We start from the raw sequence: 25,470 nt of genomic DNA, 5'->3' as shown, positions 1-25,470 counted from the left end.
CATCTTGAGGTCTTTCCTCCTGTCAGGTCCGCCACAAAGTGGAGCCCTTGTCTAAGAAACCCTGTGTGTCAGACCAGACTGCTTGTGATGGGTTAATGGAGCATTGGTTGGCATTTTCAAATGATCGTATTTAAAAGAATAAAACAATCTTTGATTATTTACCTTATCTAATTTGTTTTTTCAAATGTAATCTGGGATGATAATAGTCATTTATTTTTGTAATCTGATTACAAAATCCTGATTACATTTAATGAGTTACAACCCAACACTGTTGGTTAACTATTAATAAAGCTATTAGCTGGTGCTTACAAACTCTTGACAATAAAAACCCTGTTAGAGGGTGTGTATACCCTTTGGACCTGCTTCAAGCTCACTTACACCAGCTGTAAAATAATCTTAATATTCCTGACTCAGTCGGATGAACAAAACTGTAAACAAACAGCTAGGATATACAAGAATCATTAGTTTATATATTCAGAATATTGTAATATGATAATAAGGATAATATTGGGACATGTGGGATTTTTAAAATAAATATTGCCAGACATTTTGACATTGTAGGCTAATGTATACATGTTTTTCTTGGTAATTAAACAAGGTTTGACATCCCACATTCAGGTACCCAAACAGTAGTCCCAGTGGTGTACCAAGGACAGCACATGGCAACAGAAATCCAATAAACACTGCAGCTCATTTTCACTCTGGCAGAATCCTAATATCTAATTATGGAATATTTCTTTCTAATATTAGGTACTGTTAAGTTCAATGTATTACAATTTAATTAATTTCCCCTTTCCTCTCTTCAAGTACATGGACCACCAACAGATAAATCAACACCCAAAAGAAAATGTAACAACTCAGTAAAATACATTTATTGACAAAAAAAGTTGTCTTAATCCGTCCTTTTAATTTTACACACAAAAATATCAAAATACTTTACAGGGCTTTTAATCTGAATATTGTCAAATTCGTTTCAATCAATTCTCTCAAACAAATACACTGTACAATGACAACATGCTTGTCCTTTTTAAAATTCAGTGCTCTTTTCATTTAATTTTTTTTCAGGGAACAATGCATTTAAAATTATGCATAGTTATTACTTGGTATTTAGCAATACATTTGAGAGACGTTACTGCATTTCATGCAATTCATATCCCAATGGGTAACTCGCTCTCCATCAGACCTCATCCAGAGCCAAGTGCTTAAATGTTGTAATACATAAAAGATACACAGTACGACATTCAGAACATGGATTATCTTGGTTACCCAAACTTCAAAGCTTAAAAGAATGAATGTGTTTTTACACAAACATATTAAAGTATACAACTTGTATTCCAACAAAATTGAAAAGGTACTAAAAAACGATTTACAATTGGGCCCAAAGCGCCCCAGTGCAACATGAGAAAGAAACCGCTTCAGAAATCCTTCGCACTCTTCAGTCAATCTCTTGGACATGGTTGTGTGTCTGGACTTACATAATAAAGACATACTTGGTAGATTGCAGACCTCCCACTTGGAGTCATGTCAGCGCGTTGGCTCATGTCTTTATCAACATAATCAACATTCTCCTTCTGTCATTGCTACAGTATTTATCACCGACTAGTGAGTTGCTTGAAGTTCCTTTCTGACCTCTACATTATAGCTGCTAATAAAACGACCTAGCACTCAAGGTATCACATGTATGGGAGATCATGTTCAAGATTGCAAACAGAAATATTTGAAAAGTCCTATGATATTGTTAAAGAACACAGGAGAAAACATGGTGAAATAATCACTTACTTTATGAGTGGCCTTTGTTAGTAAAACTGAGGCATCGTATTATAGAGCGGAGTGGAAGGAAAGAGACGCCTATCAAAGTCACTACGTTGGCTTGCGGGCCTGCAGTAAAGGTCAACAGTAACAACATTGGCAATTCACCTCTGCTCAGCTGATAACAGCTACATGTATCATACACTGCTGCCACGGCACTTTAATAATAGTTTACATCTTGTCCGTCCACAGCAGGCGTCTCCTATGACGCCGCTGTGCAAGCTTTACGGTCAGATTCTCAATAAGTCTTTGTTTCTCAGTTCTCTGAAGCACAAACAACTAAAGAACATTGCATCTGAACACAAAAATTACAATAGAAAATGATTTGACACTTCAGTTACCACTATACGGTTATTCACACATTTCAACTTTTGAAATCATCAGTCAGCTATCAAAAGTATAAATGGGTTTAAGAAGAGTGCTTTCGCTTTACTAATGTACCCCTCCATGTACCCCAGATACAAAAACACTATCAAAGAAAGAAGACAAGAGAGTAAGCCTTTGGGCTGTGGTTTTCTCTGTAAATATAACATCATTAAGGCATTATCTATCCAGTATTGCTAAAAGAACAACTAGTTGGTGAACATGAAAAGAATATCTGTATGAAAGGAACACAAAAAATGGACACTTAAGGAAGAGGAGGAGTGCAAAATACTCACATAAATCAAAAACCTGTCAGTCCCTAGTGGCCTAGTAAGTACCAAGCATCCTTTATAAGGTACTGTGTTTAATGGCTAATTTGCTCTGTTAGCTACTAACATGCAAAGTGCACACTTGTTTAGGAAAAACAATTAATTTCTTACTTACAGCTTCCAAATGTTTGGTTTCGTCTGCTTAATCTCGATAGCAACTGGAAGGATATAAAAGTCTTTAGAAACTCTCGTGGTGATTTGGAATAAAATCTGGTGCTGGACGTTCATGTTGGTGCCAGTCTCTAGTGGACACCATTTTGGACACGTGGGTTCTGTGCCTTTTTTTTTTTTTTAATTTACATACCTTAGAGTTAACACCAAGATTTTTGGTGGGCATTTATATCCAGTGAAGGCTATTGCGGCAATGAGTCAGCACAAAATTTCAACAATGGAAAGTAGGTGGCAGAAAGATCTGAGGTAATAACTAGCTTAATGTTGAAATGCCACTAACCACACATCAAAAATGACAGTATATTTACCCTTTACATAATAAGTGCATGTGAGAAGATGCAACATATAGAAGATCTGGATGAAATGTGGGTGGGGTGAACACAAAGGGAAGACAAAATATCGCGGAAGACAGTTGAGGTTCCAAGAAGTGGCAGAAGTCTGTGAATGACTCACTGACTGAATGGAAACTCAAATCATGATTGGTCAGTGCTTGAGAAGTCAGAGGAGAGACGCTCCGACTTTGAGTTCACACTTCGACCCAAAAGCCTTACACAGCACCTGCAGGGACGAGCAGGAACTCTGCCTTCATAAGCAGCCCCATTGGTCTAGCTAACAAATTAGTGCAATTTAACAAGAGACCATCGTATTCATGCTCTCTGAAAGCTGCCTACACAAAAACCTACGAGAAGAACCTCTGATATAAAGAATTCCAAAACACGAAAAACTTCACCTTGACGTTTAAGTCCATCCTGTTATACATTCATAAAAGAGGGTGTAAGATAAAGATGACAGAGAAGGAAAGACGTTCAAAAGTCATGTAAGTTGACCTCAGTTCTTCAAGTGGGCTGTGATGCCCCGTATCTTCGTGTGAGCTGCTTCTGTGAAATCAAGAAACGTCACCCATTCTTGTCTCCACCTTTCTCTCCTGCAGCCTGAAAACAGATGCACACAATGTTTCCTACATTTCTAAAACTGGAAACATCACAACATATACAATCATAATGAGAAACTTTAAAACAGACAGAAGATCCATTTTAATCTGAAGTTTAAAACCTACTTTGTGTAGGTAAAGTCTAGACTTGATGTTAAGGGATTTTCCTGCTGGTTATGTTGCAGTATTGCAGTTTGGGATGCATATGCGCCCAAGGCTGTGGTGAATCATGGGTCTTTATGTATAGTTAAAAGTGGGGGGTGAGGGTGCCCGGTTAGCTCAGTGGGCAGAGCTGGCGACCCATGTACTGAGGCTGAGTCCTTGCTGCAGCGGCTCAGGGTTCGAATCTGACCTGTGGCCCTTTGCTGCATGTAATCCCCTCTCGCTCTCTGCCCCCCTTTCCTGTCAATCATCACCTGTCACTATCATAAAGGCAATAAAAGCCCCCCCCAATCTTGGGCGGTGCAAGATTATGGCAGGAACATTTTAATTTAATTAACACCTGAAAGGGTCATATTCTCCAATACAGAGCCTTCAATTAGGACCAATAACAGAGCTTTAGTGTTTCTGTAGTTAGAAAATGTTAAAAAATATATATGCAGCAGTTTGAAAAGCTCCCTGTGCTGCATGGGGAAACATATTAAGCCAAACTCCCTTTAAGAAATATGACATATTAACAATTCTCTAAGTGTCCGTAAAAACAATTAAAAAGTGAGATATCTCACTAAAATAAGTGCTGATTCTCACAATTAAACACTGATAGTTCACCACTTTTACGTATGTCTTTTGATCCCGAGCTGTTCCTGACTAAAATCTCATTTGTGTAAGTTATACAAGTTTATCTGATATTTATAGATCACAGGTAGGTAGGTTACAAATGGGCTTCTTAGAACCTGCGTAAGCAGGGGTTTTATGCTCAGTATCTTTTATTAATTGATCATAAGCGCACCATCATAAATGATCTTAAGAATAAGTTCAAGAATAAACCCTTGCAGTGTTACTCACCCCGGGCTTGTGAAGTGCGTTGTCCTGCAGGCCAAAGAGGCTGCCTCCCTGGCCGCCCTGCAGGGGTGAGGCTGTGGCTGAGGACAGCAGGCTGGGTGACTGGGCGATCATGGGTGAGTTTGGGGTGGAGGTGAGTGCTCCTGTCAGGCGCTGCAGCTCCCTCTGTCTCTGCTGCTGCAGCATCTGGCACACCACCACCTGCTGCTCCTGGTGGACAGGGGAGAAGACAGAGAGTTTATGGGACGCTCAGGACCCCTGTAACCCCCAACTTGGACAGCTGGGAGACTGAACTGTGAGCTCAGTGTGCAGTTATGTGACATCAAGCTTCTGTTTCTGCATTGCAAATGGTAAGATCAATACATCTCCGTGCTTTTAAAACTGAAAGTTAGATTGAATAATTAATAATCTTAATAACTAATGTAGGAGCCATTTGTATGTACTTCATGATTTAACCACTAGGGGAAGTATTGTTTTTCTTTGTGCACAGATGAGCGCCATGTGTATTAGTTAGATCAGGGAAGATCAGTCTCAGTCAGTAGGTGGTGGGGGGCACACGGTTCTTTTCATAAGCCATCAACAATAATCCAGCTCATGTAAATGTAAGTTTATCATTTCCATCTTTTCAATGAATGCGAACATCATCCACAAGAAAAGTTTATCTTTGATTTGTTTACCCTGAACAAGAGCAACTTTCCTTGGGTCATCCATGTTGTGCTATTATCACTTGTTTCACCTGTCTTGAATGTACCATAGCAAATAAACCCTGAACCCCACAGTCACCAAGATACCAGGTCTAGATTTATTAGACCACAGTCCACTGTGTCTGCTTGTTTCCAGACTCCACCAGACTTTGCAAGTCAAATAGGGACATTCATGCTGGCTGGTTTCCTGTTTTTGTAAAAGGAGTCTCACAGTGACTCATATAAATAACATCAGTGGCTAGTTAGTGACATACTACTGCATATTGGTTTCCCCATATTAATCTCTGAAGCAAATGTGTCAGTGCTATTAAATTGACAATATTTCTCGTCTTACTCTCATGTATAGTTAACACTTGCATTATACCTCTAGTGTCACATCTCTGACAGTAAATGACTGCTGTCTACCATGCATGGGATACTTATGACAGTAAGACTAAACAAGGCAGATCACTACTGTAGTATTGGACAAATGACCAGTGATTCTGGTAAATTCTTCAAACTAGTTGGGTTGAACCAGAAACAGGTCAAATTAAAGGAATAGTTTAATAAATGATGGGATATACTGTATACTTATTCATTTTTTCATTGAGAAGATTCAATTCAATTCAATTTTATTTGTATAGCGCCAATTCTTAACAGAAGTTAGGACACTTTCAAATAGAGCAGGTCTAGACCAAACTCCTTATTACATTATTTACAGAATCCCAACAGTACCACCATGAGCAAGCACTTGGCGACAAGGGCAAGGAAAAACTTCCTTTTAAGAGGCAGAAACCTCGGACAGACCCCGGCTCTAAGTGGATGGTCGTCTGCCTCGATGAAGATGAAGCCAGCAGACTATAGCTTAGCTTAGCATAAAGACTGGAAACAATGGGTAACAGCTAGCCTGGCTCCTTCCAAAGGTAACACCAGCACCTGTAAAGCTCACTAATAAACACGTTATATCTCGTTTGTTTTTTAATCTGTACTGAAGTTGTGGTTTTATAGAGCGCTATGTGTGGGACCATTTTCTTGGCTGGGCGCTGTAACTTCCTGATGGTTGCCTGGCAACCTCATAGCGACCACAGGACATTTCACAGGTATTCCACAAAATGTTGAACTATTCCTTTAGTAAAAGAAGATTTAGTTACTGAGTAAGCGAAAAAGAGAGAGAGACTGTCAGCGTAATTAAGGTCTATAAAAATAAACCTGGTGTGCCAATAGCTAACTAAAAACTAAAAATTGAAGGAAGTTTTTGCAAAGGAAGATGAGGATTGTTTTCCACATACAGGTGAGAATAAGACAGAGTGCTAAAAAGAGTGTCCTCACAGGAGTGAAGTTCTGTGAGGAGAGGAACTGCTGGAGCTGCTGCTGTTGCTGCTGCTGCTCCAGAAGAAGATGCTTCTGCTGCTCGGACAGGAGAGAAGACCTGAAACGCAAACACCAACACACATTACACACCAGACAACACACACACACACTCAGCTGATCAGTCCAAACAATCAGAGAGTGATTCCTGGTTTAAGTCAACGCCTCTAATTAAAACAGCAATTAGTGTGAAAGTGGATTTCTTCTTCAGTGGATTTAAAGACAGACTGGGTACATACGGGCTGGCACTCTTGGGAAGCTGAAAGCCCTGTGCCAGTGCCTGGGGGTTGAGAGGTGGAGGCTGGGGTCGCAGAGCGGGGAGTGTGGGCTGAGGGGTGTTCTGCACAGGAGACTGGATCACGCCGTTCAGACTGCCCAGCACACCGTTCATGTTCAGCTGCGGACTTCCTGTGAGCGACGCCATGAGCCCGCCCACCACAGGCAAAGAGGAGCTGCCGGCTTGACTGATGGCCCCCAGACCATCGCTCAAACCTCGGCTCAGGCCGTTGAGTAGGGGCTGGCCGAAGGAGGCGGGGCTTTGCTGAGGAGGAGGAGTGCTCTGAAAGGAGAGGGAAGAGCTACTGCGCGAAGGACTACCAGAGTGGAGCTCCTGGAACAAAGACATGAAACATCATTTTAGATATTTAGCTTTTAGCTTGCATTTGATATGCATTCAGTACCTTTGAACATCAGTTTACAGTGAATAAACACTGCCACAAAAAGCACACAGTCAGTCTAAATGTGCAATAATGTGATGCCAGCATTAGCTTCATTGTATTGAGGGTTAAACCTATACACTACTATCTATCTTGTTACAAAAGAGGTTTAATAGGCACAAATGTACTTGCTAGTATGGGTTGTACAGTGTGTTCAAGGTAAAAAGGTTCTTACCTCAGACGAGGTAACAAAGGAGGTGTCATTCAGGAAGCAACTTTTGGACAGGGGACTTTTATTGGTGCTCAGGGGGTCTAAGGAAAAGAGGGACAAACACAGGGTTGCTGCATTGATTCATGGCACTGTGGGATACTGCTTTAGTTAAAGGACCAGTGTGCTGGATTTGGTGGCATCTAGTGGTGTAGTTGCAGACTGCAACTCCGTCGCTTCACCCTCCCATTCCAAGTGCAAAGGAGAAACGTGAACGCAATTATCTAGAGCCAGTGTTTGGTTTGTCTGTTCTGGACTACCATAGAAACATGGCGGTTCGACATGCTGGACACCATGGAAGGTGATTTAGTTACAGTTGGTGATTGTTGGTGACTTACTCTGAAGGGATTCTTTCCATAATGTCAGACACTGAATAACAAGCACTTTTACCAGCGCATTTGTCCCGAAGAAGAACGTTACACTGCCAACTCTGTTTTGTGCCTATTTCTAACCTAACTCTGTGAATTGAGTAGGTGTTGGAACAGTGGAAAGACTAACAAAGACTGTTGTAGTGAGTTTCATGATCTGCAAGGTAAAATCAATGTTTTTGTCAATGGAGTCTGGTGGGCCGTAGTGCTCATTCATTTGTTTTGATCTGCCACATTTACACCTTTAACAAAACCGGAAGAGAGGTGCAGACAGATCAGGCTGGAACAACCTCTTTGAGTTTACAGTGCGTTGTTTTGTTAGTGGAAAGAATAACCAACAATACAGACAGATGTTATCAATCATCTCATCTATGATCAGTTTACTGTAAGGAATCTCATCTAACCCGACAATAACACTGATGTTTAACATGCTATATGCAGGTGGAGGAAGGAGGGGAGATAAATGTAGATGGGGAGCGTACTACATGACAACATAGTAACAGTGTGTTTTAGGATATGAATAATCTGACCTTGGGTGGATGACAGGAAGTGGATCTGTGCAGAGGTGTGCATGGAGCCCTGGGCGGAAAACATGTGTGGAGGGAAAGGCACGGCCAGCTCTGTGTTGAGCAGTTGCAGCCGCTCCTTCTTGGCCGTCAGGCTGAGGATCTGATCCTGGAGGCGCTGGTTCTCCTGCTGCAGGGAGTGGAGTGACTGGAGCATCTCTACAACTAGAAGAGGCAGGGAGGATAGATACGTCATCAGACAGAAACAGAATTTCTGTGGAGCTCTGCTTCCATTATCTCACTGTATTTTGGGCAGGGCGATGTAAGGATGTGATGACAGTTTGACTATGACAAGCATGGGAAGGCAGAGTAGCTCAGTTTTCAAAATAATTCCAAATTAAATGGATGCCAGTCACCAGGACAGAGCAGGATTCTTTTAAGGGATTATAATTTCACTGCCACTCATGACACTTCCAAATGTATTGTTGTGATGATTAGAGATGTAGCCACACCGGCACATTATGAAATATCCACTAAATACAAAAGAGAACAAAGTAATCTGTAATTAAAATAAAGTATGAAATGAAATTATTATGAAGCAGTGTTGATAATAAGAGGATTTAGCAAACGAGGTGAGTCGTCAATTTAAGCAGAGTATGGGTGTGGCATTAACTCATCAATGCAATGACTGGGTTCCTTCACAATTCAAACACTGGAAATATCTTTTACAAACAGTCCAAAATGTATGTCAGTATCTGGTGACAGTATGCTGTTAGTTAGAGTTAATTGAGAGAGAATCCAGACCTGATGTATGATATTCCCATTAATTTACTGCATGGATCAGGATAAATTAGATATAGTTAAACAATGTAATGCATGGGGAAATATCTATCCCAAAAGCAGACACAGTGACCTGCTGTAAACTTTACCAGAATACAGCTGTGACCTAAATCATATTTGCCTTGTGCATCTATCTACTTTAACCCATTTTATTTTAGTGTCTGAAATTTAATAGTAAAATGTATGCATTGTGTAGTGCCCTTTCAATTTTAGTTTTTTTCTTTGCTTTCCCACAATGCTTTGATAGACTTGAACGTTATAGTTGCAAATGTAACACTATACTTGTCAGTAATGACACAAATGATGACGATTCATAAGTGTCTTAAATCTTAATTTAATGCTCACTTTAAGTTAATGAGTGTTTATTAAGTAGGGAACAGTCCTGAGTTGTTGCACCGTAATAGGTTCAAAAAGACACCAGTAGAACGAGGGAGATGTCAGTGAAGCCCCCACAGTCCTAAACAGGACAAATATGTAGGAAGACCTTTATGGGTGAGCCACAGGTTGGCTCATATAACACACTTACAGTAGCGGCTTTATACCTGCCCTGAATTAAATATTTCTGAAACATCATTTGTAAATTCCATCACATTTTTCTATAAATTACTGTCAAAGCTGTACAACTGAAGATTCGACCAATCTGCAATAAAGTGCAGTCATGAACCAGTGATTCCTGAGGCCTCCGTGCTGACTCTGAACTAGGAATTCAACCCCATCCTCTAAATGCTCTATAATTGATTTTCTATAGAGCTGTCTGTGCAGCATCCCCGTCATCACAGACCCACAAGCAAAGCCACTCTTCTCTCCCATTTCTGCAGAGTGGAAGAGCAGTTGACACTCATTATTCTAAAGTGAACTCTCCCTGCGGCACAGAGAAATATATTCAAGGTGGAGACTGCAGGGCCTTTTAACGGAGAATGGAAGGCTATGACGCATTAAAAATATACACACTCTGATTTTGGGAGAGGCAACAATGGCACAAAGACAGACAATTGTGGAAATGATAGACAGAATAAGAAAGCTGAAAGAAGTATGAGGCAAAATGGAAAAGAATATGACGGCTCTGGGAGGAGGAAGAAAAAGGAGCAAAGAATAGATTAGAAAGCAAGTGTCAGCTGATGAAGTCCCCAGAGAAACAGTGAGTCAGAGTAAGACGCAGTGAGCACTGTGGTTCAGGAGAGAACCCGACAGAAATTAAACGTAGAGAAAGAAAAGCGCATGCCATCTCTTACTGAGCTATTTTTTTTTGTCCCTGACAGCATCCATAGGTACATTCATCATCTCTAAATAGCGGAAGGGCGTTGTCTCACAGAGTGCATGTGAACACAATCATGTGCAGACTACAAAACAGGGCTCCACAGTGCGACCAAAATTTTTAAAAGCGTGCACTGGTGCACCTGACGCTGCCCGGGTGAAAACATAACAATTTATTTCGCAAGCGCATCATCTCTCTGTGTTCTCCTGTGACCGAACTCACACATTCATGGTAGGATCATATCGTGTTCTAAACCAATAAGAGACAGAGCTCGGGTGGGTCTTTGCCTCTGATTGGCTGTGGTCCTGTTCACTGCGCTAAGTTGCGTGTTTAAAAATTGCCAAGCCCCGGTCCTTCAGCACAGCATCACACTAGGAACCAGAGGAGGAGACAACCGAGTCTGGGATAGAGCTTGGTTCCGAGACCCAAATTAAAACGGCCAAAATATATTCCTAAAGACAGGACTGGCTGAAACAATTTCCCTGGCTGAGGTACAACAAAGGATGTAACACAATGCACTGCGTGTACTGTCAGCAGTGCGGTCAGAATATGGCCGGAAATGCATTCGTGAGCGGGTCAACAACGTTTCGTATCGAAACTTTAAAAAAACATAACATGTCTAAAAAACACACGATATGCCGTGACAAGTGTGTAGAGAAAGTGGCCCCTCTCCCAGCTGCATTTCAGTGGCAGGTAGTAGTAATCATTATTATTATCATTAATAATTATTTTACTTGAAATGTTTGAGTTTGAAATGTTCAATTTCAGTTCAGTGAAGCAATTTAAGCACAAGCTCTTTTATTTGGAAATGTTTTATTTTGGTTAGGGTTTTAGTTTGAAATGTTCAATTTCAGTTCAGTGAAGCACTTTAAACACTTTATTTTTCTTTTTATAATTGTGCTTCAAATAAAGACAAGCATTTCTCTACACCTTATTCTTGTTTAAAAATAATTCACATTATATGAAAGTTATGGAGAGCGATAAAAAGGTGACCTTATGGCGTTAATGGCAACACAATGAAAAATTTGGGTGCACCTAAATTTTGTGCTGGTGCACCTAAAAAAGTTAGGCGCACCAGTGCAACCAATGCAAAAAGGTATTTTTTGCTCTGCATTGCAGTGGTTCCCAACCTGTTTGGCTTGTTTCCTTTCTTATCGCTTTAATCATGTTGTGACAATCAGCTTTATCTTGTAACTTCATGGGAACCACTGTTGCACATCTTTTTCTGGGCTTACTCACTGTTGACTCCCATCTCTCCGTTGCCATGCTTCTCCAACAGGAGCTCAATGTGAGAGCTGGCTGGAGGGACGTTCTCAGGACGGGCTCTGACTCCTGCACCCAAACCATCTCTCTGGTCAAACAGAAGAGGAAGACAGCTCATAGGAGACCTGGAGGAGGAGAAAACCAACAGAAAGAAGTCACTGCTAGAGCCAAGCTGGGAAACTACCAAGACCTGTGGCTGTGGTTAGTATTCGCAGTCACTCTGGTAATCGTTTCCTGCTGCTGGTTACAGAAATAGAAACTGATCTAACTACAGCCACAGCACAGGGAAAATTCATTTTGATGGATGAAAGATGAGTAGATAGCGAGAAACTGAAACTGTGCTTTACTACTCGCTCACTCATTTTCAGCGGCTCTGGAGGAGTGCAAAATCATATATTGTGTAAGACTTAACATCAAAAAAGATTAAATGAGACATACTGTGAAGAAAGACTCTCTCTCGGTGAGTTCCCCTGACATGGGAAGCGACAGTCATCGAGGTCAGACTCTGAGAACGGGAACAAAGAGTCATGAACTTTACTCACTGGTAGGCGGTACAGTACGAAGAGATTTAAAGTATGTAAGATTCTGAGAAAGGGAAGAATATTTGTGTCAGAGGAGGTTTTCTTGTGGAAGCTTATCTAAAACTAGCTTCATCATACTGATCTCTGAACTCCCTCCCAACTTCCTCTCACCTGGCAGTGAGGTCTGGGCTTGGCTCAGTAGTGGCGGCAGTGTCTGGGCTGTGGGGAGACAGCTGGCGAAAGGCTGAGTGGAGGTCAGGCTATAGGAGGTGCTGGAACCTGGATGGACCTATGAGACAGTGAACATCAACATCTGATGAAGAAATCAACTGCACAACCTGGAAAGGTTTTGGTAAAAAAAGAAATAAATAAATAAAAAAAAAAGAAGCCTTCTGGTCATATATCGTAAACCCTTGTCTAATGGTAATATAACCCACACCTGCCCCACGTAACAGTCTGCGACATGGTTTAATATTATTCACTATAACTCACTCAGTCTTAGATGATGTTGACAATATCAAATATCAAAAAAAGTGCATTGTGCAAACAAAATCATGGGCCGCAAGTCAATTATCAATTAGTCTGTCAATACATTTTTCTGTTATTCATTTACTCTCTCAAATGTATGAAAATATTATTACATGCCCATAACATGATCCCAGGGGCAAAGGTGATGCAAACAAATTGTTGTTGTGTCCGATAAACAATTTTAAGTATTAAATATAAAATTTTCATTGATGCCTTTAATCAATTAAATAAACTGTGGTTGACCACTCGTTTGTTATCATTTATTTGCAAATCATTTGAGCTATAGATGAAATCATCTATCATCTAATCTGCTCATTATTTTGTCAGTTTATTGATGAATGGTTTTGTCCATGGAAAGAAAGTCAGAAAATGGTCAGAAATGTAATAAAAAAAGTTCGAAAATTGTGAGAAAATTGCCTAACGACGTCTTCACATTGTTTGATTTCAACGGTCTAAACCCAAAGATTCAGTCTATTGTCATACACGACAAAGAAAAGCGGCAAATCCTCAAATCTGATGAGCTCGCACCATCAAACATTTTTTGCAGTTTTGCTTGCAAAATAACTGAAATGATTTATTGATTGTGATATAGTCGCAGATTCATTTTTTTCATTTCAACTTATCAACAACTCATGGTTTCAGCTCTGTGGTGTTCTTTTATATCCAGGAAGTCAACAATAAGTGACAAGCAGTGGCTAATAATAGCAGTGCTAACAATTCAAATAGTCATTTATATTTATACACAGTTCCACATTTCACAATGTCACAACGTGCTTTACAACAGTAGAAACGTACAAAAAGTACAGAGCAAACCTTCATGCTGACTGATCTAACTTCCTCCCTTTCTGAATACCTGTGTGTTTGAGACAGCGCTCACTGACGGAAGTGGAAGTGGGGAGACGTGGGATTGAAGGAGTCCTGAGGAGAGAGGGGTGCTACACATACCCCCTCCCAGGGACAAGGAGGTGCTACACACCCCTCCACCCAGGGAGAGAGGGGTACTGCAGACACCCCCGCCCAGCGTGAGAGGGTCCTTGAGACTGGAGTAGATACCTGAGAGATCAGAAAGGGGAAGTTAGGTAAAGAGATTCTGATCATTATTTTCCTCTCAGAAGCTGTAAGACCCCGAAAGGCAACCACACGCAGCTCGCGAGCGTCTGTGTAGACGAGAGAATCAATCTGTAAGTAGGACAGGAAACCTACCCCCCCGGAGACATGTGCAGCTCACAAAAAACACTATCTAGGACAATATCTCTGCCTCGCACAGATGAAATAAATACTGTGAGACAGATTTACAAAACATTTAGGATTTTAAAACCACGTGTATGAAAAACAGTGCCATATAAAGGTATCTTTATTTGTCCTGCTTGGCCTGTTCTGCTACATCGTTCAGATAAGCTGCTACTGTGCTGCTGACATGGCACGTGTAATGGAACATTTCAACACTTGAGTAGTTGAGTTGCAAATGAACACACCAAAGTGCAAACAGATAGTGATAAGTTTTTTTAGCACGCGCTCTCTCTCTCTCTCTCTCTCTCTCTCACACACACAGGAAACTCGAGGGCTACCACACACACCCACTCACTTAGACTCACCGGAGCCGAGCAGTGAGATGCCACGGCTTGTGGAAAAACTGCCGGCAGAGGAGGAGGAGAAAGAAGAGGAAGAAGAAGAAGAGGAAGAGATCGTGGCGGGAGGAAGCGTGGAGGGGAAGGCAGGATGGGGGATGGAGGATGGACTCGGGTAGAGTGAGGAGGTTAAGGCTGGAGGAGGAGGCGCTGTGTGGTGATGGTGGTGGTGATGCTCCTCTTCCCTCCTCTCCCGGTTCTTGCTGCCCCGCGGGCGCCCTGGGCCGTGGCTGCTCTTCTTGTTGCCGCGGTGCCTCCTCTCTCTTGGCAGCGGCGGGGGCGTGGCTTTGTCCTCCTGGTCCGCCTCCTCCAGGATAGGCGGCGTGCTCAGCTGAGATGGTTTACAGAGAGACTTGGAGGGTTTGTAGTCCCCTGAGGAGGAGATCTTCCGGATCTTGCTGCTGCCCAGCCCAGACGAGGTGGTGATGCGCATGATGGACCCAAAGGTGGAAATCCGGTGGACTCCTGCCTTGTGAGGGCTCGAGTTGCCCTCCAACCTGTCGTGACCCTGTGACCCTGCCAGTGGGCCATCAGCAGGAGTCAAAGCTGGTGGCTTGTGGAATTTACTGTCCTCTTCCTCCTCCTCTTCCTCTTCTTCATCTTTTTCCTCCTCCTTTTCATCGTCCTCTTCGTCCTCGTCTTCCTGGACGGCTGGCCTCCTGTGACGCTCCTTGCGCTCCTCACCGCTGTGGTCGTCACCGCCTCGGTCGTGGTCGCGCTCCAGGCGGGAGGACGATGAGAACTGATGGAAGTCCTGAGCGGAGGACAGGGAGCCACCTCAAAGAGAAACACAAAGTTGTATTCAAACTCAACCTGTCTCACTATCAACAGTCTTTATGTCACCTTCCCAATATTTCACTCTTCACGCGGTACCTGTGTTGAATGGACTGGAGGAGCAGGACGAGGAGGAGCAGCTCTTGCCAGTGCTTCCTGTCTTCTTACTGCGATGACCATGGCTGTGTGAGCTCAGCTTCTTAGGTTTTCCCTCATTGTCCTTGTTGCTGTGGTGACTGGAGGATATCTGTACCAAAACACACAGGTCACAACAAGATCAAGAAGAGCGACCGTTCTTTACTGGATGTGTATCAGTGTTTCTTAAATTGTCCATCCTACATTCTCCAGCATCTGACCAGTCATCCTGTGGGTTGGCTTTTCATACCTTTTCTATACTGCTGGTGGTCACTGAAGAGCCCAGGCTGTCGGAGGACTTCTTGTGGCGCTCTTTTTGCCGAATCTTTTCCTTGTGACTCTGAAGACAGAGAACAAACAGGGCTCACGTATGTGTCAGGTCCTACCAAGCATACACTAGCCTCTTACACAAATAAGCATGCACACGCACAATTATTAGGGCTAGTATCGTATTACATTTTTTTTATACTAGTGCCAACAAATGCCATTTTGGTACAAATACCAAAACTCTATTTTAAATATCTTACTTTGAAACCATTTTTTTCATATAAGAGAATAAGCCAAAGTTTTCGAATGTTAAATGTTGTTTGAACACAAGCGGACAGACGAGAACTCTCAGTAAAATAGTTTTCATTTAAATCAGAAACTGAAGAATATGTAAACGCGAATACAAATCTGACCACATAGTTAATGCCAACCTATGGTACTTAGCACTTCACCTAGCCGTTACAGTTACATACATCAACACTAGTGCTGACCTTCCTCTGTCTGTGGTGGTGGTGTTTGTCCTGTGATGGAGAGCTGGAGCGCCCCCTGGAATGACTGAACGCGCTGCTTGTATTTTCACTGGAGCGCAACTTCTTTTGCTGTAAAAACCAAAGGACAAAGTGAGCGTTGTCCCAGGAGCAAAAAAAACCTTAAACGCGGCTTTTTCTTCTTTCAAATAGTGCTTAAAGGTTCAACAGATATAAAACATTAATATAGCAGCAAACAAGTGTTTGCTATGGAAAGATAAAGGGGAGTCATGGTGTCCTGAGCAGAGAATGACATCACTCTCCCTTTGTTGCTATTCCAGCCCCTCTGTGGTGTGTTTACAAAGCCAGTCTGGCCGCATATACATTTTAGTGCATGTGAGTTTCTCTGTTTCTAACTGAGTAGAGTGACTGAAACTCATCTATGCCAGTGAATTAAGAATTGATTTCAACTAAACCAGAGTTGGTGATTGTTGGACAGTGGAAGACCAACCAAGACTGTTTTCTATAGTTTCTTTAATAATATAATAATAATAATAATAATAATAATAATATAAATAATAATATCGATAAAGTGTGCTTTACAATTATCTGCTTGGTAAAATGACTGGTTTTGTCAGTGGAGTCTGGGGAGACGTATTTCCCATTGTTTTGGTGTGAGATGCTGGGGCGCAGTGCCAGCTGATGCTGTATGTAGAATATTTAAAGTTGCAATCAAACTAGAAACCAGAGCTCATTGTGAGCTTTTACATTAAAAGGAATTAAGCTGTATTAGTGCCAGACTAAGACAGCCCTTAGTGACCTTTAAATCTCTTTCATCTCAGTGATCAAACAGGTCTGTTTTGCTCTTTGACTGTTTCCCCAACTGAAAACCATCCTAGCTTTGTAGGTAAGATTAAAAATGGAGATGCCATCTTCCTGTGCCAGAGCCCGATAAATAGCGACAATCATGGAGAAAACTGACGCAGCTACACAGGCTGTGTTGAGTTTAATGGAAGAAATAAGTTTTAGATCAACACACTGCTTTCGATTGACACGACACATTTAAGTGAATGCTCCTACTGCAGCTACACTACAGATAGTCAGTTACAAGTGATTCGTTTGGGCTGGACAACCCGCAACAGAAATCAGACTAAATTGATTCAAAAGCACAAATAATTGCACAATGTTTGAGGAGGTGATAAAAAAAACAAAAAAAAACATAACAGCTGTGTTTAGCAGTTATGTTTACTGTTAATGGGCAGTGTTAATCTCACAAACGCGTTATCTCTGATGGTTGTAGCTGTTAATAACTCTTTAATTTCCTTTGTTTTGCAATATTTTGTGCACAAATATATGTTTGTGGTCCGACTGTTGTCCATCTTACCATTTTGTTATAGTGATGCTTGCAGTAGCCGCAGTATTTGACGTTGTCAGCTTCTGGGCCTTCCTCCTCACACAGCAGACCTGCCATCTGAGCACTGAGCACAGGGTGTCACAGGGTCAGACAGGAGAGGAAACAGGAGAACACACACACACACACACACACACACACACACACACACACACACACACACACACACACACACACACACACACACACACACACACACACACACACACACACACACACACACACACACACACACACGACAACGACACCTGGAAGTCGTCCGAGTCACCTGAGAGCTTTTGTCATCGATCATGACTGAATGGATCACATGTCAGATCTCTGCACACAACAATCTGTGCCTTACAATCTTTGTCAACTCCTGCATTGTTACAGGAATCAGTTGCAGCTTACATAGAATTAAAAGCACAAAGCAAAGGAATGAAAGGCTAAAGAGATAAAAAGGTAGAGCGGGAAAAGTGGTGCAGAAACAGTTAAACAAATACAGCCTGAAAATGCTGATCTGTAGAGCAACAGGCCACTCTCTCTGCTGACTGGCGGCTGTTTCAACAAGTAAAATCAATGATGTCCATCTAGAATCAGATTACTTCTTGATCCTTGTTCCAAAAAAATGCCACGTCTTAGTTATAACATACTGTCCTGCTGTGTATTTGAGTGAGTGTTTTTTAGAAGCTTTTACATACAGATCATCTGTCAGTACATTCATTAGCCAGTGTTACATCAAACAGTTCATTTCCTAGTGTTTCTGCAGCTCTTTCATAACAATCAAGATCTTAATCTGTGTTTTGACTAGGCCTGTTACACTAACTTTTGTTGGACCATATATTGTCGCAGAAATAATTGCAATAAACAATATTATTGTCATTTAAGAACATTCTATGTCACTGCTATAATGATAAACATAATGCAAGTACCCCCTTTCAAAGACCAACAAACCTTTAATTCTGAAGAATATTCAGTATATTAAAATATCTGTGATAAATAAAACCATAAATAAAACAACACAACCAAAACGATGAATAAAACGTATTCTCTGGCTCTGTTAACAAGACCTGCACTTCAATAAATATTAAACATTTGGCACTGGGGTAGGCTTTACAGTCATTCATTCCTTAACAGGAAATACAGTAATGGTAGGGAAACCGTGCTGTGACAGCCCTATTGTTGACCATCACGCTGTAACACACATTTCCATGCAACCACAAACACACCCACACACCCACACACACCTTAACTCTTACCAGGTGACATGGAAAGCTTGTCTGCAGCCCTGTCTGTTGCAGGTCATGCAGGCTCCGCAGGCAGCCTTGCTCTCCCTTCCATGGTCCTCACAAATATAACAGGTCTGTGGAAGCAGCAAAGATGGAGAGAACAGGAGAGGAAGAAATAAAGACACATCAGTTATTATTATCATCCTCATCTTCCGGTGCTATGCTGCCCTGTAAGTCTGCTGTTTAAAACGATGCAGATACATGTGGAAAGTCTCGTGAGGTCTGGTTCCATCTGTTGCACTAGTGTTAGCAGGGCAGTCTCATACGTTCATGTTATTCAGCCATTAAAGTGAACCATTGTGATTGCGGTGCGGGAAAGATAAAACGCTCCTTAATTTGAGTCCGACCGCATCTACTGTAAAAGATTAGGAAGTTTTGCTTGTCAAGAGGACAGATGGGGCTTTCAAACAGAACACAGCTTGCTCTGCTGCTTTGTACAGCCAAACTGTCTACCAGATGTTTGTGGGGGAAAAAAGCTGACATTGAAGAGCTTGGGGCTAGTTGTGTATTTGTTTTCAAAAGAGTTACTGTTACTTTAGAGGGTTTTCAAGTTGATGCTACTAAACTTCACTTATGACCTACTTTCCTAGTCACAGAGTGTAGTTTTTAACAGCATAGGTGTAGAACGGTTTCATGATAAACTGTAAGACACTCACACGGATGCAACAAAACAATTCACGTGCAGCAGAGATTTTGGAAATATTTCAAAGCCGCGTCCGTCTTCGCTGATATGTAAATGAGCACGTGTCCGAAAAAATACATGTAAGCACATGTGAGCGCACACAAGCAGACAAACGCATGCACGCACACACAGAGCCTTTGTACTTCTTCCTCAATTTTTCCCCCCAATGAGCGGGGCTGGATGGTGGGGGGCAGAAGAGGCCTAGCAACAGGTGCGGGACAAAGGAACAGCAGGCTCTTTACCTTTTCGCTTCAGCCCTCTCTGTTTCTCCTTTTCTCTCCCCTTTCCTCTGCCTTCCTCTGCTCCCCACATCCTACTCGGCCCTCTGTTCCCCTCAGAGGATGTCGGCTATGTAATGAAAGGCCAGAGACATAACTTCATCGAGCGTGTAAAAAGAAGAGTGGCTTCTCAAGTTTTCACTGTCCATTGTAACGCTGTCTAGGAATGCAGGCAGCAAAAATCTGGATGAATGGCTCTGACGGAGGGAAAGCTGCATGCAATTTACTGTAGCTGACACAGTAATATGAGACCAGGCACTCAAACACTCACATGTGTACATTTATATGCAGGCACGCACACGCACACGGACACACACACACACATACATACATTACAAACACACAGCATGTCAGCGGCTGGCTGCTCAGTCTAATGAGTCCATGCGTCAAATATTGATTTCTTTGTAATGTGCATTGCTTTAAAAGTCCTGTTCTGCTGCACGCTGGATACGCCGCTCACTGCTGCTGCTATACACACTCTGCCAACTATCAAAGCCTACACAAAAAAAAAAAAAAAGGTACAAATGGATACAGTTACAAGACAGCCGATGTATGATAAAGCTATAACGGCCTGAAACTAGTCTGTGGTTAAACAGTTTGTTTTATAAAGTGATAAAAGTAGACATTAGCAGAATATTTGAGAAGCATTTCTGAGGGTCTGAGCTTGACTGTGTGTACGATGAAGGATATGTTCAGTCTGTTTTCCATAGGTGGTCTTACTCAGCCTGTTAGGACTCTGTGTGAGGTCCCAATATCTTTGTATTTCATCAGTCAGTATGCAGCATGAAACATTATGTAAACATGTCATTAACCAGAGTTAACTGATTATACATGGAGATTACATGAAGGACAGACATGAATTAATGGATATCGTCAATTTGTGATGCTTGGTACTACCTACTAACAATTATTCTTTCCTTTTATCTGTAGAATGTCATAAATAAGTTCCCGAGGTGACATCTTCAAGTCATTTTTTTGTCTGAACAACAGTCCATAACCCGAAGAGATCCGTCCCTAATTGTATAAAAACCACAAAGGAACCAGTCTCTTAAGTGAAGAAGCTGGAATCCGGTGAATGTTTGGCATTTTTAGCATAACTGACTTCTGACACAATTCTGTACATTTCAATGTGTATATTATGATAAACTGTGGTAAATGTACTTCTTTGTTGTTCCCTCGACCTGCCTCTTCTATTTCTGCTTCAGCTGGAAATCTCCCACATTTCCCAGAACGACTTTCAACAACCTCCAGAGAGCAGGCGTGACCTTGCCACACTCAGCCCTGGGGTTTGTACGGTATGTGTAGGTGGAGAGAGCGATGGTGATGTGGAGCAAAAATGTTTACCAGTTAAGGGTATAACTAGAGTTGTGCCGTTTCCCACATGACTTCAAGCTGCGTTGTGTCATAGTTTGTTGAAACGACTATTGGGGGAGAATTTACCTTTATCTTTGATAATGGATTTCTCTCTGTGGGATTGTTGACGCTGATGGAAAAAGTGTGGTTGCTCCTCTGAAAACTCACAGAATTTACTGCTATAAAGGTTCATTGGAATTGCTCTGGAATTAATTGTCCAGAGGGGCTTTTATTAATAGTGCCATTATAACAGCTGAGTTTGAGTGCAGATATGAAAAACTATAAATTTTTCCAATAACTGAACCTCAACATATGTTCACTAGAGAAATGACTTTCATTCAATTCATAAGACTTCCATGTTGTCTAAACACAAACAACTGTCTATGAAATATTTTTTATTATTTTTAAGTTCTTATGCAAACGTATGACAGGCTTAATGTTCTGTGAAAGGAATAGTATGTTTGTGAAGTTTATTGATGTAAAAATAAAGGAACATTTGAAGAGTCAGATGCTTTTGATGTTTCAACAATAGTGATGTCAGTTAGATTTGGTTAAGTCAAAGCTGTGGAATATTAAATCACCCATCTGCTGCCCGTATGAGCCGTGCGTTTCGGGTGTGAGACACAACGTCTCACATATATTTTTTCCGTAAGCCACGCACAGTTTCCAACAAAAAAGTGAAAAGGATCAGAATTTCTGCAGTTGACTAAACCAAAACAACTAGGTGTAAAAAATAAAATAAAAAAACTAGACTTTGGGGGAAAAATGGAAAGGAACTGAAACAATAGTGTGTACTTACTTACTTAACTAACTCAAATTAAAAAAAAAATTTAGTTTTACTCTTTGTCAATTTGGTCAAATTTGCCAACACAACAAGCATGAGGCTGGGATGTCTACATGACTGAGAGTCAATGTGTTTATATTGTTAATATCTATTCTGACCAATACCACCCATATTATGATTAAAAAAACTAAACACTTAAACAAAAAAAATCTAAACTAAGACTAAACTAAATTGAAAACAAAAATTAAAAGTCTGGTTCATTTTACCAGCAACATATTATACACCTTTAATACCTTTCAATGTGTGTATCTGTAGAATGTGTCACAGACATGTACAAAAATATAATTTATATTATATAATATTATATATTTCTGTGGACAGAATCTATCTATTTGTTAACAAGGATTTTACTGTATGTATCACCGGCACTGCAGCAGAAACGCTCTCTGTGTGGACACCAAAATACAAAAATGTGAAATTAATGATTATCTTATTGGTATCAGCCATCAGAAGCAGGTAATTATCAGTTATTGTACTGGCTGAAAAAAAAAAAAAACCTCGGTTGCCAAATCATCTCTAATAAAAGATATAATTCCTGCATGCTTCTGCCGCACCAGGAGGAAAATGTGTTCACAACACGTTTTATCCAGTCAACAGTGTGTGTGTCAGTACCTTGATGTATCTCTCATGCGGGACGTACTGCAGGATGATGGGCTCCATGGTGAGGACGTTGGCAAACTGCACCTCAGGGATGTAGAGCGCACACACAACGTGGGCCCAGCCTGACGGAGAGATTGGCAGTGGATCAATGGCATTATAAGGATCCTTGTGAATGAAGTGGAAACTGCAGCTTCTATTCTATCTCAGGCGGGGAGGGAGGCTGCCCTGCTGATTCCCACATTTGCTGCGTTACACAGCAGAGGGGAGTGAGATGGACAGAGGATGAGATTTACCTCCGCTGTCCGTCCTCTTGAGGGCACCATCTTTGTGTGGACACAGCTCACACCTCTGGGGCGGGACGGGGGGGGAGAGAGAGGGAGAGCAGAGCTTGTTCTGAGTTTGGCACAGATTGTGACGGCTGAAGCAGGAATAGCTGGATGTCGTGAGTTGGCATACTCACCACGCGCGCCGCTCTCTCCTGTGACTCACACTTCCGACAGAACCATGGACCGGTGGGCACCTGGACAATGCCATAGCATGCTGGGACACACACACACACACACACACACACACACACACACAAGAACAGGTTTATGATACTATTTTTGAAAAACACATTTTCCAACACATACAAGACTATGCGTCTTTCTGCAGAATTTCTTTTACTTTGTCTCCATTACATTTTTCATAATAATGCATTTTTATATTGTGTTGTCAGTAATGTTAAGTGCTGTTATAATCCTTCAAACAAGACATTTGTAATCCACTTGCAACTTCAAATTGACCTTATGAAGACAGCTCTAAACTCAACTTAAAACTAATCTTTCTGACATTTTACGGCACTTTTGAGCTGACTTTAAGAGGCAAAATCATCTCTACTTTTAAAAATGAACCAGCAGCTGAAGGCAGAGTGAAGTCAGCCAGGCATAAACCTGCACCAGCCTCCCAGAGTTGGTCCAACAGTCAGGGGGGGGGGGGGGGGGGATTTCTGCTCAGAAATATACATCTGCAAGTTATCTGCTGCCCTTGTTAGTCTCATTAAAGCAACAAAGCAAGTGGACACAAGGTAACACAGTGTCCAAAACCGGCGGGCCTCGCCGGGGCAGTTTTGTCGCAAAAACACGCCTCTTGCAGTATGTCGTGAATCCAACCGGGCCAGACAGCCCCACACACACATACAAACACACACAAACACACACAAACACACACACACACACACACACACACACACACACACACACACACGCAGACCTGAAGTGCCATCAAGACTCTGCTTGGCCCTGTGTGTTTAATCATGTGTGCAGAGAGGAAACAACAAACAGCACACCTACCCCTCCCACACACATCAACACACAAACACGCACGTAGGCAGCGGCAGACCTGCCTAGAAATCTAGCGACCCACCAGCACCTCTGGCTGCCTCCAGCCGCCGGGCTCAGCCGCCACAGCTGCCCCGGTAATCTCACGCTAACAGCGGCTAATGTTACCTTGGTGGACGGCGACGCTGCAGCCGTGTCCATCACAGTAAACCAGCGGATTCTCAGCCCAGCCTCGCTCGTCTGAACACACGCAGCAACCTCCGACCATTTCCCGCATGCTTCTCCCATATGAAGAAATGTATTTCCCCTCCCGGCAACCGCTCAGACCTCGCCCAGGCCTGTCAAGTGGTCGTCCCGCACTTTAACGCAGCACCGGGCATAGTCGTCGGCCGCTTTCGTCGCGCAGTTTTAGCGCATCGGGGAGACGAAATCTCGGCGTGGGGTTTGTGGTGCTGCTGCTGCTGCTACGTTTTTTCCGCGGTGTCCTCCGTAGCTTAGAACCGATGCAGTGCGCATGCGCAGACATGGTCCTCGGGGTTTGAGTAAGTCACAGCAAAGGTAGTAAGTTATTGTTATTTTTAACACGAGCCTCTTTCACCGCGTGTCTGCTGACTGTAACGTGCATTTTTAATGACTTACCAATGTGAGGGCATTGTAACTGAAGGCCGTTCATCTGTGGAGCACTTTTATAAATTAGATGATCTTAACATGTGGATTAATCAGTCAAAACCGCTGGCTGCACTGTTTCTCTATCAATTGTGTTTCAACAGCGCCATCTACAGGATTTATATTGAATAACGCGGCAACAATTACAAGCTATTTCACCATCCAATGTCCTGACCTGAAATGGAAAACATCCACAGTATGAATGATACACCTTTGTGTATATTTCTGCCTTTTAATTCTTTCGGATTTGTTCCATTTTGGGTGTAAACTGATCTTCAAGCAATTATGTACAATTGTGTTTTATTCTTTCTCCATTTGTAGACAGAACTCTTTAGTTGCTGCCAAAACAAATAGATGCTACAGATAGATATGAAATTCAAATTCCAGTTTGTCCAGCTGACCTGTACTCAAGTCTCAAACTCAGACAGAAAAAAAAAAAGACACATACGGAAATAATCTGCTTGGAACTATAACATGTGTCTGATGTGTTTTTTCTGCAAACAAAAAGAAAAGAAAATTATAATTTATACATTTAAATCCTTAAAAAAGCATCCACTCCTTATAGCTAATTAAACATTCTAAAATATATATGAATCTATGCACAGAGAAACTTTCCACTTTCAGCAGATGATTCTAGTGTCAAACGCACAGACAGCATTCAAACAGCACACTGTAGGGACAAGAAGGAAAACTCATTTTTGAATGAAGCGGGGCTTTAAGTTGATTCTTTGGTTACTCTCAGCGTCGGTGTACAGTGTTGTTGTTGTTCCCATAAAAACAAATCAGCATGGATTTCATTTTGATGTTTGGCTGTCAGATTGATCCTATAATTCAGTCAGCAGATGTCACCAAAAGCCTCTCATTTTGACTGAACTTACGTCACTGTTGCTTTATGACTCCTGTCTCGACTGGCTGAG

At 41.9% G+C, this 25,470-nt stretch overlaps 1 protein-coding gene across 3 annotated transcripts; it reads right to left on the bottom strand.

Moving 5' to 3' along the window:
- Window positions 1-850: 850 nt before the first annotated feature.
- LOC127354702 (protein AF-17) lies at window positions 851-24,395 on the bottom strand. Of its 3 annotated transcripts, none has more exons than XM_051384807.1 (20): window positions 24,056-24,395; window positions 23,029-23,108; window positions 22,862-22,916; window positions 22,581-22,690; window positions 18,782-18,885; window positions 17,517-17,610; window positions 16,139-16,264; window positions 15,649-15,738; window positions 15,363-15,510; window positions 14,457-15,266; window positions 13,715-13,914; window positions 12,505-12,622; window positions 12,251-12,317; window positions 11,789-11,937; window positions 8,479-8,679; window positions 7,548-7,624; window positions 6,896-7,266; window positions 6,618-6,717; window positions 4,609-4,815; window positions 851-3,604 (listed from the first exon to the last, which is right to left on the bottom strand). In XM_051384807.1, the coding sequence occupies exons 1-20, from the start codon at window positions 24,162-24,164 to the stop codon at window positions 3,569-3,571; spliced, it is 3,252 nt and encodes a 1,083-aa protein (XP_051240767.1). In that variant the 5' UTR covers window positions 24,165-24,395; the 3' UTR covers window positions 851-3,568. The 3 variants fall into 3 exon arrangements, with proteins under 3 accessions (XP_051240767.1, XP_051240768.1, XP_051240769.1); XM_051384808.1 differs by having other exon boundaries at window positions 16,157-16,264; window positions 24,056-24,394; XM_051384809.1 differs by lacking the exon at window positions 16,139-16,264.
- Between the last annotated feature and the right edge of the window lie 1,075 nt (window positions 24,396-25,470).

Source organism: Dicentrarchus labrax, unplaced genomic scaffold (genome assembly GCF_905237075.1).
Source record: "Dicentrarchus labrax unplaced genomic scaffold, dlabrax2021, whole genome shotgun sequence".
Lineage (NCBI taxonomy): Eukaryota > Metazoa > Chordata > Actinopteri > Moronidae > Dicentrarchus > Dicentrarchus labrax.
This window is presented reverse-complemented; position numbering and strand designations above follow the sequence as displayed.

What these genes read in the sequence shown, in the direction of transcription:
- LOC127354702 (XM_051384807.1), bottom strand. Translation starts at nt 24,164, where the DNA reads ATGCGGGAAATGGTCGGAGGTTGCTGCGTGTGTTCAGACGAGCGAGGC. An exon ending in CCACCAGCAGTATAGAAAAG is followed by an intron (nt 15,511 to 15,648) that starts GTATGAAAAGCC and finishes GTTTTGGTACAG; the next exon opens with ATATCCTCCAGTCACCACAG. An exon ending in CTTCCCAAGAGTGCCAGCCC is followed by an intron (nt 6,718 to 6,895) that starts GTATGTACCCAG and finishes TTTGCGTTTCAG; the next exon opens with GTCTTCTCTCCTGTCCGAGC.